At 39.3% G+C, this 12,435-nt stretch overlaps 1 protein-coding gene across 1 annotated transcript in view; it reads left to right on the top strand.

Moving 5' to 3' along the window:
- MDN1 (midasin AAA ATPase 1) overlaps positions 1-12,435 on the top strand; it is a 167,643-nt gene that overhangs the window by 73,725 nt on the left and 81,483 nt on the right. The window contains exons 32-37 of the mRNA XM_059401062.1: positions 1,140-1,284; positions 3,088-3,217; positions 7,945-8,163; positions 9,230-9,427; positions 11,112-11,320; positions 12,042-12,164. Coding sequence (XP_059257045.1) covers positions 1,140-1,284; positions 3,088-3,217; positions 7,945-8,163; positions 9,230-9,427; positions 11,112-11,320; positions 12,042-12,164 — 1,024 coding nt within the window. The remainder of the gene's footprint in view (positions 1-1,139; positions 1,285-3,087; positions 3,218-7,944; positions 8,164-9,229; positions 9,428-11,111; positions 11,321-12,041; positions 12,165-12,435) is intronic.

Here is a 12,435-nt window from a genome sequence, read left to right as displayed (position 1 = left end):
ACAAATTTTGATGTATACCTATTTTTTTCTTTTCTTTTTTTTTTTTTTTAAAGATTCTATTTATTTATTTGACAGATAGGGAGAGAGGGATCACAAGCAGGGGGAGTGGGAGAGGGAGAAGTAGGTTCTGGGTGGCTCAATCCCAGGACCCTGGGACCATGAACTCAGCCAAAGGCAGAAGCTTAACAAATGAGCCACCCAGGCACCCCTGTTTTTCTTTTTTGAAGTTTAATTTACATACCATAAGTTTATCCATTCTAAATGCATAATTCAACAAGTTTTGGTAAATTTACTGAGTTTTGCACCATAATCTAGTTTTACCTTTCCACTATACCAGTAGGAACCTTTCTGCCACTCTACAGTGTATTTCTGATGCCATCTCCTGCTCCAGGTCACTACTAAATTACTTTCTGTTTAAAAAAAAAAATTGTCTTTTTATCACATTGCATATAAATGGTTTCTCTGCATTTGCAATGTGCATTGTTTTGAGGGTCATCCATGTGGTAGCCTGTTAGTAGTTTGTTCCTTTTTATTCCTAAGAGTTTTCCATTGTATAGATATACCATATTTTTTATCCATTTACCTCTTGATGTTATTTGGGTTATTTCTACCAAGTTTGGTGTTTTTAATTTAATTTTTATTTTTTTAAAAGTTTTTATTTATTTGAGAGGCAGTGAGAGAAAGCATGAGAGGGGAGAAGGTCAGAGGGAGAAGCAGACTCCCCATGGAGCTGGGAGCCGATGTGGGACTCGATTCAGGGACTCTGGGATCATGACCTGAGCCAAAGGCAGTTGCTTAACCAACTGAGCCACTCAGGTGCCTGGTATTTGGGTTATTTCTACTTTTGTGAATAATGCTACCATGAATATTCGTATATAAGACACTCGTTTGTAAAGCAAGTGCCATAATGGGGCATAAATGGCTAAAGGGATTTTTTTTTTCTTTTGATCAGAAATATTGTTCCCTTACACAGGAATTGGGATAATGAGTTATTTTAAAATTTGTGCTAGGAAAGTGTTAAGTAAAAGCTTAGCAGAGGAGATAACTTTCTTCCTTTTTAAAAGAACTTGAAGACCACAAAATACAAAGGATACATAAGTCTTTTCTAATCATATATTCTCCAATTTTTTGTCTTTTAGTGTCCTTGAAATGGAAAAGTGCCTGGTATTAGCTGAAAAAGGCAGTGTAGAGGACAAGGATAATGAGGTAGAGCTGTTGACTGCTGGGAAAAAATTCCGTATCTTAGCAACCATGAACCCTGGGGGCGACTTTGGGAAAAAAGAGGTAAAATTGTGTTCCTGAAGCATAATTTTTTTCCAGTTTTGACCTAAGCTCACTAGCAGCTAGAAATATAATATGTAAAAATGCATTTGGAACTTTATATTGGGTAAAAACTAAAAACTAGAAAGATATTTTAGAATTATTACAAAGTTGAGAGATTCTGACATTATTTCCTTATGTTAATATCTCACTGTGTGTGCCTGAAATTTCATTGTTTCATTGTTTGCCCAGCTCTTCATGTATGTTACCATAACAAATTCTCACAAGAACTCTTTGTGAAAGTTATTTTCCTACTTTCATGGGTGAGAAAGTTGAAACTGAAATTTAATCCTAAACTCTGTTTCTGGAGTCTCTTAAACATGACTATGGCTTTGACTGTTTTAAAGTGACAAAAATGTTGCAGCCAGGAGCCTCTTCTGGTTTTGCAGGTGGGCCATCTCTGTTCTTTCCAGGGGTTATGTGCGTTACCCTCAGACTATTAGTAAAGGAAAAGGTGGAGAGCAGCCTTCTGTTCAGAGGGTGGTTTTGGGATCCAACCAGGATCCAATACCCTGAACACCATGGCTTTCAGGCTTGCGAAGCTTCTCAGTAGAGAAGTCTATGTTGTGTGTGGGATCCTGGCCTGTTAGGAAAATGGTGATGTGGTGATAGGTCAAGGATGATGAGAAGAAACAGAGGTTGTGAATGAAAGTAATTCAAATTCTTGGTAACTTGGTGGATCCCTGAAATGCGACATGGTGCATGGTGTTTTGGGCTTGATTTTCCTCTGTAGCATAAAAAGAAAGATTATAACTATACTTCTTGAAATGTTTTGAAAAGAAGAAATAAATACATCATAGCTTCTAACATAATGTGAAAACTGATTCTTTGGCAAGTGAGAATAACATAGAAAGATCTAATTTCAAGGTTGTGTATGTTAAGGTTAGCTTAAGTTGTTAAGATAGTTTAAGTTTTTCTTAGAAAAAGATTGCCAACTTTTATAAAACTAAGGGAAGGTTCTTTTTTGTTTTTGCCTGCCTAGCAGGCAGAGTGAAGTAGGATGCCAAAGACGAGTGGCACTGTTTATCTAGGATGGCAGCAAGGATCCCTCACACATTTGCTGGGTCTTAACTGAGCTGCTCCTGAGTATAGGCATTACTGCTAGTCCTGCTGCCATAGGCCAAGGAAAGCAATAATAAGCTAATAGTTACGTGCATGTTTGGCATTGTATATGCTTGTTAATAGGGGTTTATTGACCTGGGGTAGAATAAAAAGGATAAGAGGAATCCATTTGCAGGGCAAAGGCCATAAAGACTGGAAGGACTAACAGTTCTTTTTTATATAAGAGGTAAAATATATGCCTCCTTAATAATTTCACTGTCCCCTTTTGAGCCATATAAAAGATGTTTTCCTTTCTACTTCAGACAGTTCTCCCCTGTGGGACAATAGCTTTTACTTTCTTTAAAGCACTGGTTATATAACCGAAGGTAAAGGAAAGGCCTTTGCTTAGGGGAAGTATTCAGTTTGGGGGGTTACCCACTGGGGCCGGATTTCAACTTATACCACCTATTCTATGAGACCTTGAAGTTCTGCACTCTGCCTATAAAGAAAGTGATAGGAATACTGTCTGGGAGGCGGTGGTGGAGATTAATGAGATGGCCTGTGGAAGGAGCCAGGATAAAGTAGGTATTCAGTTAAATTGTAGTAAAGGTAATAAAAGAAGCATCTAGTGTTTGTTAGATTCACCAGCTAATACTCTTTCAAGGGATTTGTTTTCTAGTTTTCCTCCTAGGTATTACATTCAAATGGAAATTTTTTTTCTTGTAGCTGTCTCCTGCCTTAAGAAACCGGTTTACGGAAATATGGTGCCCACAAAGCACAAATCATGAAGATTTAATTCAGATTATCAGCCATAATCTTCGTCCAGGATTATCTCTTGGCAGAGTAGATCATAAAGGTAAGAGCTTTCATGTGGTAAATGTAATACCCAAACTTCTGAAGCTAATCGAAAATAGAAATCATGTCTTAGAAAATAGGAATAGGTCTAAGATTTCATTTAATCAAAATCAGAAATAATACTGAAATACTTTAAAAATCTATATTAAAGTTTTTTTTTTTAAGATTTTATTTATTTATTTGACAGAGATCACAAGTAGGTAGAGAGGCAGGCAGAGAGGAGGAAGGAGGCTCCCCGCTGAGCAGAGAGCCCAATGAAGGGCTCGATCCCAGAACCCCGGGATCATGACCTGAGCCGAAGGCAGAGGCTTTAACCCACTGAGCCACCCAGGTGCCCCTATATTAAAGTTTTATTTATTAATTAAAAAAATTTATCTTTGAGAGAATGCAAGTGCAGTGGGGGTAGGGTCAGAGGGAGATAGGGAGAGAAAATCCTGAAGCAGACTCCCTACTGAGTGCAGAGCCTGACAAAGGGCTTGATCTCATGACCCTGGGATCATGACCCCACCCAAAATCAAGAGTCCCATACTCAACAGACTGAGTCACACAGGCTTCTCTGTCATCAATTAATTCATTATTAACTTTATTTAAAAATATTCTGGGTGGCTATCCCCTCCCCCCCCCCCGCTTGCTCTCTATGAAAAGAATTTTTAATTTTTTTAATTTTTTTTTATTTTTTAAAGATTTATTTATTTATTTGACAGAGAGAGATCACAAGTAGGCAGAGAGGCAGGCAGAGAGAGAGAGGAGGAAGCAGGCTCCCCGCTGAGCAGAGAGCCCGATGCGGGACTCGATCCCAGGACCCTGAGATCATGACCTGAGCCGAAGGCAAAGGCTTTAACCCACTGAGCCACCCAGGCACCCCGCAACAGAAACTCTTATTAGGTGCTATGGAGAAAGTATCTAAAGTATCTAAAGTATCTAAAGAACTACTTCAGAAAATTGGGAGAACCCCGCTTAACCCACTGAGCCACCCAGGCGCCCTGAAAAGAATTTTTTAAATGTTCTTTTCATTATAAGCGTTTTCAAACTTAAGGAAATAGAAGAATAGTATTAAGAAACTTCTGTATACCTAAAACCTAAATTTAGCAATTTTTAAGGTATCTAGTAAGGGTCAAAACATTGTATGGTTCTTTTATTGAGCTAGATTGCTTTGATGTATACATGCATCTTTTTTTTTTTTTTGGTTGAGGTATAATCAACATCATATTAGTTTCAGATGTATAACATGATTCAGTATTTGTATCTATTGTGAAATGATCACAGTAAGTCTAGTTAACATTCATCGTGCTGGGTGTTATATGTATGTACATATATATATATTTTAAAGATTTTATTCATTTATTTGACAGAGATCACAAGTAGGCAGAGAGGCAGACGGTGCGGGGGGGGGCGGGAAGTAGGCTCCCTGCTGAGCAGAGAGCCTAATGCGGGGCTCGACCCTGGGATCGAGCAGCCTGAGCCGAGGGCAGAGCCGAGGGCAGAGGATTTAACCCACTGAGCCACCCAGGCGCCCCATGATGTGTATATATTTATCCTACACGTTGAAGAGCTAAATTTAGAACCCAGCTTTGGTTTCAAGCTCTGAATCATTTTCTCTCTCTCTTTTTAAATCTCTCTTTCTTAAAGAACATATAAAAGGATATTTGCTTCTTTCAGTTCCAAACTCACCTGAAGGACTTACAGAAATAAAGTTTGCTGGGCTTCCTACCTAGAGTTTCAGATTCAGTCAGTCTGGGATGGGGCTTGGGAATTTATCTTTCTAATAAGTTCTTGGGTGATGCCAGTAAGGTTGATCCAAGGCCCACACTCAGAACTTCTTACTTACTTGGTTGTGTGCTGTTTGCAGTGCTGCACGTGGTATGAGTATTCCAGGTAAAGGAGAAGAGGGCAGGTCACTAAGAACGCATGGTTTGTCTTTTGGCTCTGCATTGGGACTGAATTCCCCTGGGATGTAGCCTCTGTATCTCCTTTTGGCTGCATACTTTTAGAAGTTGTTTGGATTGTAAAAGAATGGTAGAGATTGCAGCTGCCATTACATTGCCACGTTGGCTCCATCAGCAGTGGTCTTCAGGCTTAATGGTTTCTCTGCAGGGCAGTTGGCACTGCGGCCCCTAGGACTTAACTCTGAGCCTCCCTGCTTGTCCTTAGGGAGCTTGTTTACTGTAAGCTTTGTAAAGCTTACATGGCAGCAACCTCTTTGGGGAAGCAATAGATAGTGAGGGAGAAGTGGCTTAATTTTTATCATCTGGAAATGGATCAGGTTGGCAGAGCATAAAAATGTTCTTAAAAATAGGAAACTAGATAAAGCTTTTATTTCCGAATTTTCTTTATAAAGATACGTAAGATTTAATGAATCTAATATTTCAACTAATTATGAATTCTAAATTGAATTCTGATCCTATTCAGAATACTTAAGGTATAATCACTGTATTGTCTTAATCAAAATATAAACACCTTTGAGTTCTACCTTACTCTAAGAATTTTTGTTCACAAACCTCTATAGTAGTTTTATCTATATATCTATAGTATGAACAAAAAGAAAGGATTCCAGGAAATTGATGTTTTTTGTTTTTTGTTTTTGTTTTAGGTAATGACCTCTGAAGGACATGTAGGCTTTTTTTTTTTTTAAGATTTTTTTAAAAAAAGATTTTATTAATTTATTTGACAGAGAGAGAGATCACAAGTAGGCAGAGAGGCAGGCAGAGAGAGAGGGGAAGCAGGCTCCCTGCCGAGCAGAGAGCCTGATGTGGGACTGGCATCCCTGTAATTTACTTTTTAATAAATACTATTCATTTGGGGCACCTGGGTGGCTCAGTCCGTTAAGCAGCTGCCTTCAGCTCAGGTCATGATCCCAGGGTCCTGGGATCTAGTTCCCGCATTGGGCTCCTTGCTCTGCGGGAAGCCTGCTTCTCCCTCTCCCACTTCCCCTGCTTGTGTTCTCTCTCTCACTGTCTCTCTCTAAGAAATAAAAATCTTGGGGCACCTGGGGGGCCCAGTGGGTTAAAGCCTGTGCCTTCGGCTCAGGTCATGATCCCAGCGTCCTGGGATCGAGCCCTGCATCAGGCTCTCTGCTCAGCAGGGAGCCTGCCTCCTTTCCTCTCTCTGCCTGCCTCTCTGCCTACTTGTGATCTCTGTCTGTCAAATAAATAAATAGAATCATAAAAAAAAAAAAAAAGAAAGAAAAATCTTAAGAATAAGTAAATAAATACAAACAATTTTATCTTTATTTATTTATTTTTAAGTATTCTCTATACCCTACATGGAGCTCAAACTCAAAACTCTGAGATCGAGAGTCACATGCTCTACCAACTGAGCCAGCCAGGCACCTCAGTCATTTTACGTATTAGTATTTATTATTACATTTATAACATGGATTCCTGTTTTCTGTTACCTTTTAATATTTGTTATAAACAATGTATGAACCCATCCACTTTACCTCATTATTTTCTAATAATCAAGATTTAATTATCCTCTAACAGTAGAAAAGTTGTCATTTAAGTCCTTGTTTTACTTCAAAATTATTCCACCCTGAAATGTCCATCCAAGTACTCATGTTTAATGTTTAGTTGCTGAAACAGCATTTAATTGCTTTCCTCATTGTCACTGGATTTTCCCCCTTGAGTTACCATTTTAAGTTCTTTCTAAAGATTTGTGGGTTTTTTCATAATTAGTTTATTTCTTCTGACTAGATAGTTTCTTCTAAGTAATTTGCAGTAGAGCCTTGAAGGCTCTTGCTGAATGGTCCACTTTATATTATAGCAGTGCTGATTTCTCCCTGTCGTATTTAAAAAACAAAACAAAAACAATGTTCTTTCATACTCATACTTCTTAGATAAGTGTTTATTGTTGATTTTAGGAGTTATATAAAGTGTTTTATTAAACTTAAATTGACATTAATCTCTGTTACTTAAGAAGTATTTTGTTTCCAAATATTTTACAATATGAAATTGTGATAGTTAGACTGGTCCTTTAACTTAAATCATGAAACAAAATTTATGAATCCTCTGATTTGTTGAATTCTGATGGATGGATGCATTGATTTAATAAAACAAAAAACCTGAACTAAGTGCCACTGAAACGGCACCTGGATGTCTCAGTCGGTTAAGCATCTGCATTCAGCTCAGATCATGATCCTAGTGACCTGGTCATGATCCCAGTGTCCTGGGATCAAGTTCTATGTTGGGCTTCCTGCTCCATGGGGAGTCTGCTTCTCCCTCTCCTTCTGCCCCTCTCCCTGCTCATGCTCTCTCCCTCTCTCCTTTTTTTGCTCTCTTCCTCTCTCAAATAAAGAAAGAAAGAAAATCTTTTTAAAAATGCCACTGAAAATATGGCATCCTTATTCCTGTGAATCAGTTTAAAAAACGATAAAATTTATATATTTTCTAAAATCATTGTGTCTTGACTTCACAATTCTATCTGAAGATGAAACAAATGAATATTCTTTTGAGCAGTTTTCAGGATTGCTTCTTAGGCTGTAATTCTCAAAGTGGTTTTTCTTTTTTGGTAAGTGTGGAATGCTATTCATGAATCTCTTGGGAATGTAATAAAAGCAATGGAACCCTCTCTTTAGAAAAAGCGGTAATGGACTTTCACAAAAATTTGCATATAATCTTATGGAGCACAGAACTCTCTTAGGGCATCTCTGGGTCCCATGTTACAAAACCCTCTTGGGAGTGTTCAATACAGCTACTTCTAAGCAACTGCCTTTGTGTCCTTATGTCTTAGGGGCTGACATAGCGGAGGTGATGTTGGATTTCATTGATTGGCTTACCCACCAGGAATTTGGCCGAAGATGTGTGGTCAGTATCAGAGATATCCTGTCCTGGGTTAACTTCATGAACACAATGGGGGAGGAAGCTGCTTTGAAAAGGCCAGAGACCATCTCCACTGTGACATCATTTGTCCATGCTGCATGCCTGGTGTACATAGATGGAATAGGTTCAGGTATGTTGTCTGTTAGCTGGTGTGGGGACAAGGGGGTTAGGGTAGAGGGGAGTATGAAATGGAGCAAACCCAGACCTCCAACCTCTGACCCAGATACTTTAAAAAAATCACTTACTGGGGCGCCTGGGTGGCTCAGTGGGTTAAAGCCTCTGCCTTCGGCTCCGGTCATGATCCCAGAGTCCTGGGATCGAGCCCCACATCGGGCTCTCTGCTCAGCGGGGAGCCTGCTTCCTCCTCTCTCTGCCTGCCTCTCTGCCTACTTGTGATCTCTATCTGTCAAGTAAATAAATAAACAAAATCTTAAAAAAAAAATCACTTACTGTAACATTTCTGAGACCAAGAATGGATTTTATTTTCTTTCTACTCTTTTTGAGAGATGACTGTTATAAAAGATAGGCTGCAACTTCTCATTGCTTATAGGCTAGGGACTTGGTAAACATGAAGTGGTTATTACGAGTAAAAAGAAGACTGTTGGAAATGCCCTTGCTCCTGAAGGAGTGGATAATTCTTTTTTTTTTAATTATTGTTATTAACATACAGTGTATTATTTGCTCCAGGGGTAGACTCACAGGTCTGTGAATTGTCATTTCACAGCACTCTCCATAGCACATACCGTCCCCAGTGTCCACAACCCAACCCTTGGACTGGATAATTGTTACCATGAATGGTCATTTATAGTTATTGCCTGAATCCTTTAGTTTGTTTGTTTTTTAAGTTACTGTAAGCTCATAATATTCAGTATTTAAGTTCTGTTTTTTTTTTTTTAGCAGTGAAGATTAGAGATATAAACCAATATAATCAGCAGTACCACATTAATTCATCCTACGTCCAGGCTGATTCATCCTGGAGTGCGTGGGTGCTTTACTGAATTAGCTGCTGCCAATCTGTCAATTGTGGGGATCCAGACTTTTGCCTTCGGACTATCTACAGTAGCGATTGCATTTTGGGTTAACTTCAGCAAGAACCTCATTTCCCCTGGAAACCACCCAAGCGCTCCTGATGAGCAGTTGGGAAGCTTGGTGTCATGTCGTGCTGTTGTTTGATGTACCGATTCTCTGTCTTTTAGGGGCAACTTCCTCAGGGTTTGGTACGGCTCTCTTGGCTCGCAAAGAATGTCTGAAATTCCTACTCAAGAAACTTTGCAAGATAGTGCGACTTACTGAGTGTCAAAAAAACGAATTGAAGATTTATGACCGACTCAAGGCCAAAGAATTTACTGGAATAGATAACCTTTGGGGAATTCATCCATTTTTTATACCAAAGGGTAAGAATGATTTTTAAATAAATGAAGATTCTACTCTTGTAGATCATAGGAACTTGACTTTTACTGTGACTTTTAATGTATCCTATGCATGATTATTTTTAAACTATCTGAATTAGAATTTGACTTGGTATAACCAACTATAATTTCATAAATAGTTAAAAACAGATAACCGACATAAAAATAGGGGAAAGTACAGTCTTTAATCTGTGAATAAATTGTCTTTAAAAAATGCATTTATTTTTAATTTGGTGCTCAGAACAAGAGCTTTCCTATAGTGGTAATTCAACCCATAATGTATCAACTATAGATCCTCATCACTGCTTACCAAAATAGTTTTGTGAGCCCTTGTGGGCAGGAATTGTGTCCCTATCTTCCTGTTCCTGACACCTGAGATGTTTCCTAACAGCCAAAGGCATTCAGAAAATGTCTGATGAATGAGTGAATGATTAAATGGAAAACTCACGTGGGTTTCAGTTGGAATCCTTGCTCTCTTTCTTACTAGATTGCTCTTACCAAATATTTAAATGAGGTAGATTAGAGATCTTAGAAGGCACTAGTAATTTTTCAGATTATTGCTTCTGGAGCAGGGTCGTCTTTTTCTTTTCCTTTCCTCCCACCCTACATTAATAATTGTCGAATGCCTGAAACGCTTAGAGGAACAGTGGCAGTGACTGAGGGTTCAGTGGTGAACAAAACCAGCCTAGATTCCTGGCCAAACGGAGTATCACCCTTTTCCCTCTCTCTCTTCAGTAGTACTCTTCATCCCCGATGGTACATTCAATGATCTAATTTCCCTAAGTCATCATCATAATATTCAGGACTCTCGTGTAGGAGCTATATGTTAGTGACCTGGGACAGAGGTGATCCTTGCTTCTGCTTCCACAGCTGAGGTAATTGATGTTAATCCTAGCCCTCCAAACTGGTATACGAAAAGTTTCTTCCAGGAGACGCAGTGACACAAATGTTAAGCCCTATAAAACTATTATTAGTCTGCAGTTCAGCTAGATTATGGGTTAAAGATGCATCCTGAATTTTCTTGGAGGCCTAAAAACCTTGGATGAAATTACTTCTGTGGAAACACACACTGTGGCCTACACACTGAACTTACACTTGACTCTTAAACAGATAGGGCACGTGGGTGGCTTAGTGGGTTAAGTCTCTTCCTTTGGCTCAGGCCATGATCTCAGGGTTCTGGAATCGAGTTCCGCATCGGGCTTTCTGCTCAGCAGTGAGCCTGCTTCCCCCCGCCCGCCCACCTGTCTCTCTGCCTTCTTGTGCTCTCTCTCTCTCTGTCAAATAAATAAATAAAATCTTAAAAAGAATATACTTACTTGTAAAGGTAAATTGTTCAAGTACATGTAGTAATTCCAGGTGTAGGTTGTAAAAGGAGGAACATGTGCTTGCAGTTAGACCTATGTAAGTGAGTATATACTTAGGTATAAGCGCTGGAGAGACCTGAGTAGTAGGCACAGTTGAATAACGTATGCTGCTGGCTATTCCTTCAAAGGATTTTATAACCTGAAAGTGGGGAAATGTTGAAACAGGGCTGAGCATTTTCACTATATAGATGGTGCTTCGCTCACTGAAAGTCTGTTTGTTAGATTCTTAAAATCTTGGCATTGACATGTAAGTGTGATTTGGTTGACATCCAGCTAATATGTGGCTTTTCTTTTCTCTGCTTAAGGACCTGTCCTTCACAGGAATAATGTTGCCGACTATGCACTCAGTGCAGGCACCACAGCTATGAATGCCCAGAGGCTCTTAAGAGCTACGAAACTGAACAAACCCATTCTTCTGGAGGGCTCCCCTGGTGTGGGCAAGACAAGTTTGGTGGGAGCATTAGCAAAGGCTTCAGGCAACATCCTTGTTCGAATCAACTTGTCAGAGCAGACGGTAAGCTTAGTCATCCTGCAGCTGATGAGGATGAGTATAGGGAGTAATGTTTGTATCTGTTTATAGAGTTTCTTAATCAGAAATAATTAGGACATTTTCAGAATCCCAAACATTTCATGGTGATAAAGACTACAGCAACATGACCTTCCAAACTAAGTCTCCTTTTAGATTTATTTATAACTGATGTCTGTAATATTATTCTCTCGATGCTTTAATTTCATTGTCTTTTGAGAGATAATTGCCCAATTCAGTATTTATTATAACAGAGCCTTCTTTATTTTTGTCCTTTCTAAAAATGTAATAGAAATAAGATCTCCTTTAAATACTCTCACAGGACAAGAGGTGACAAATAAGACTCTCCAGTAGTGGGGTCTGGGAGCAGGGCCTGGGCATTGCTACTGGTCTTTGTTTTATTTTTATTTGTTTTGTTTTGTGTAAAGCTCACTAATTAATTTCCAAGTATAGCGACAGTTAAGAACTGATCTAGAGCTCCAGCTCCAGCTCCAATCAACTGATAACTTGCAGTGTTGTGGTGAGAAGGTCCTTGGAGGCATGTCTGGGCTCCTGGTAAAGAGCGCTAGGATTGATTAGTTCTGTCTTGGAATAAAAAGGAAAAGCGGCATAAGGCCCAAGAATTTATCATGTTAGATTTAGGGTCTTGGGATCTAGTTAATTCTTTTATGAAATATTGACTTTTCCTCCTTTCTGCCTCCTCTCAAAGGACATCACAGACCTGTTTGGAGCAGATCTACCTGTTGAAGGAGGCAAGGGAGGAGAGTTTGCCTGGCGAGATGGTCCGTTGCTGGCAGCTCTGAAGGCAGGCCATTGGGTTGTGTTGGATGAGGTGAGAGAACTATCCGTCATGCCAAGCATAGGGTCACAATGGGAAAAGCAGTCATACTTTTATATTGCTAGGGCATACCTTACTTTTCATATAATTAGGTCATGCTGTTTTGCTAGTACAGACAAATTTCTAACGAAGAAAAGTCCTCCACGGTTCCTTTGAAGAATAAGAAAAGTCACTTGTCAGAAAGCATATCTAGAAACCCTTGTATATACAAGCCACTAACACCTGCTGTTATAAGCCAGCTTCCAGAGAAAAACTGTCCTCTTCA

The sequence above is a fragment of the Mustela nigripes genome, chromosome 5 (assembly GCF_022355385.1).
Source record: "Mustela nigripes isolate SB6536 chromosome 5, MUSNIG.SB6536, whole genome shotgun sequence".
NCBI classification, from domain to species: Eukaryota; Metazoa; Chordata; class Mammalia; order Carnivora; family Mustelidae; genus Mustela; species Mustela nigripes.
This window is presented reverse-complemented; position numbering and strand designations above follow the sequence as displayed.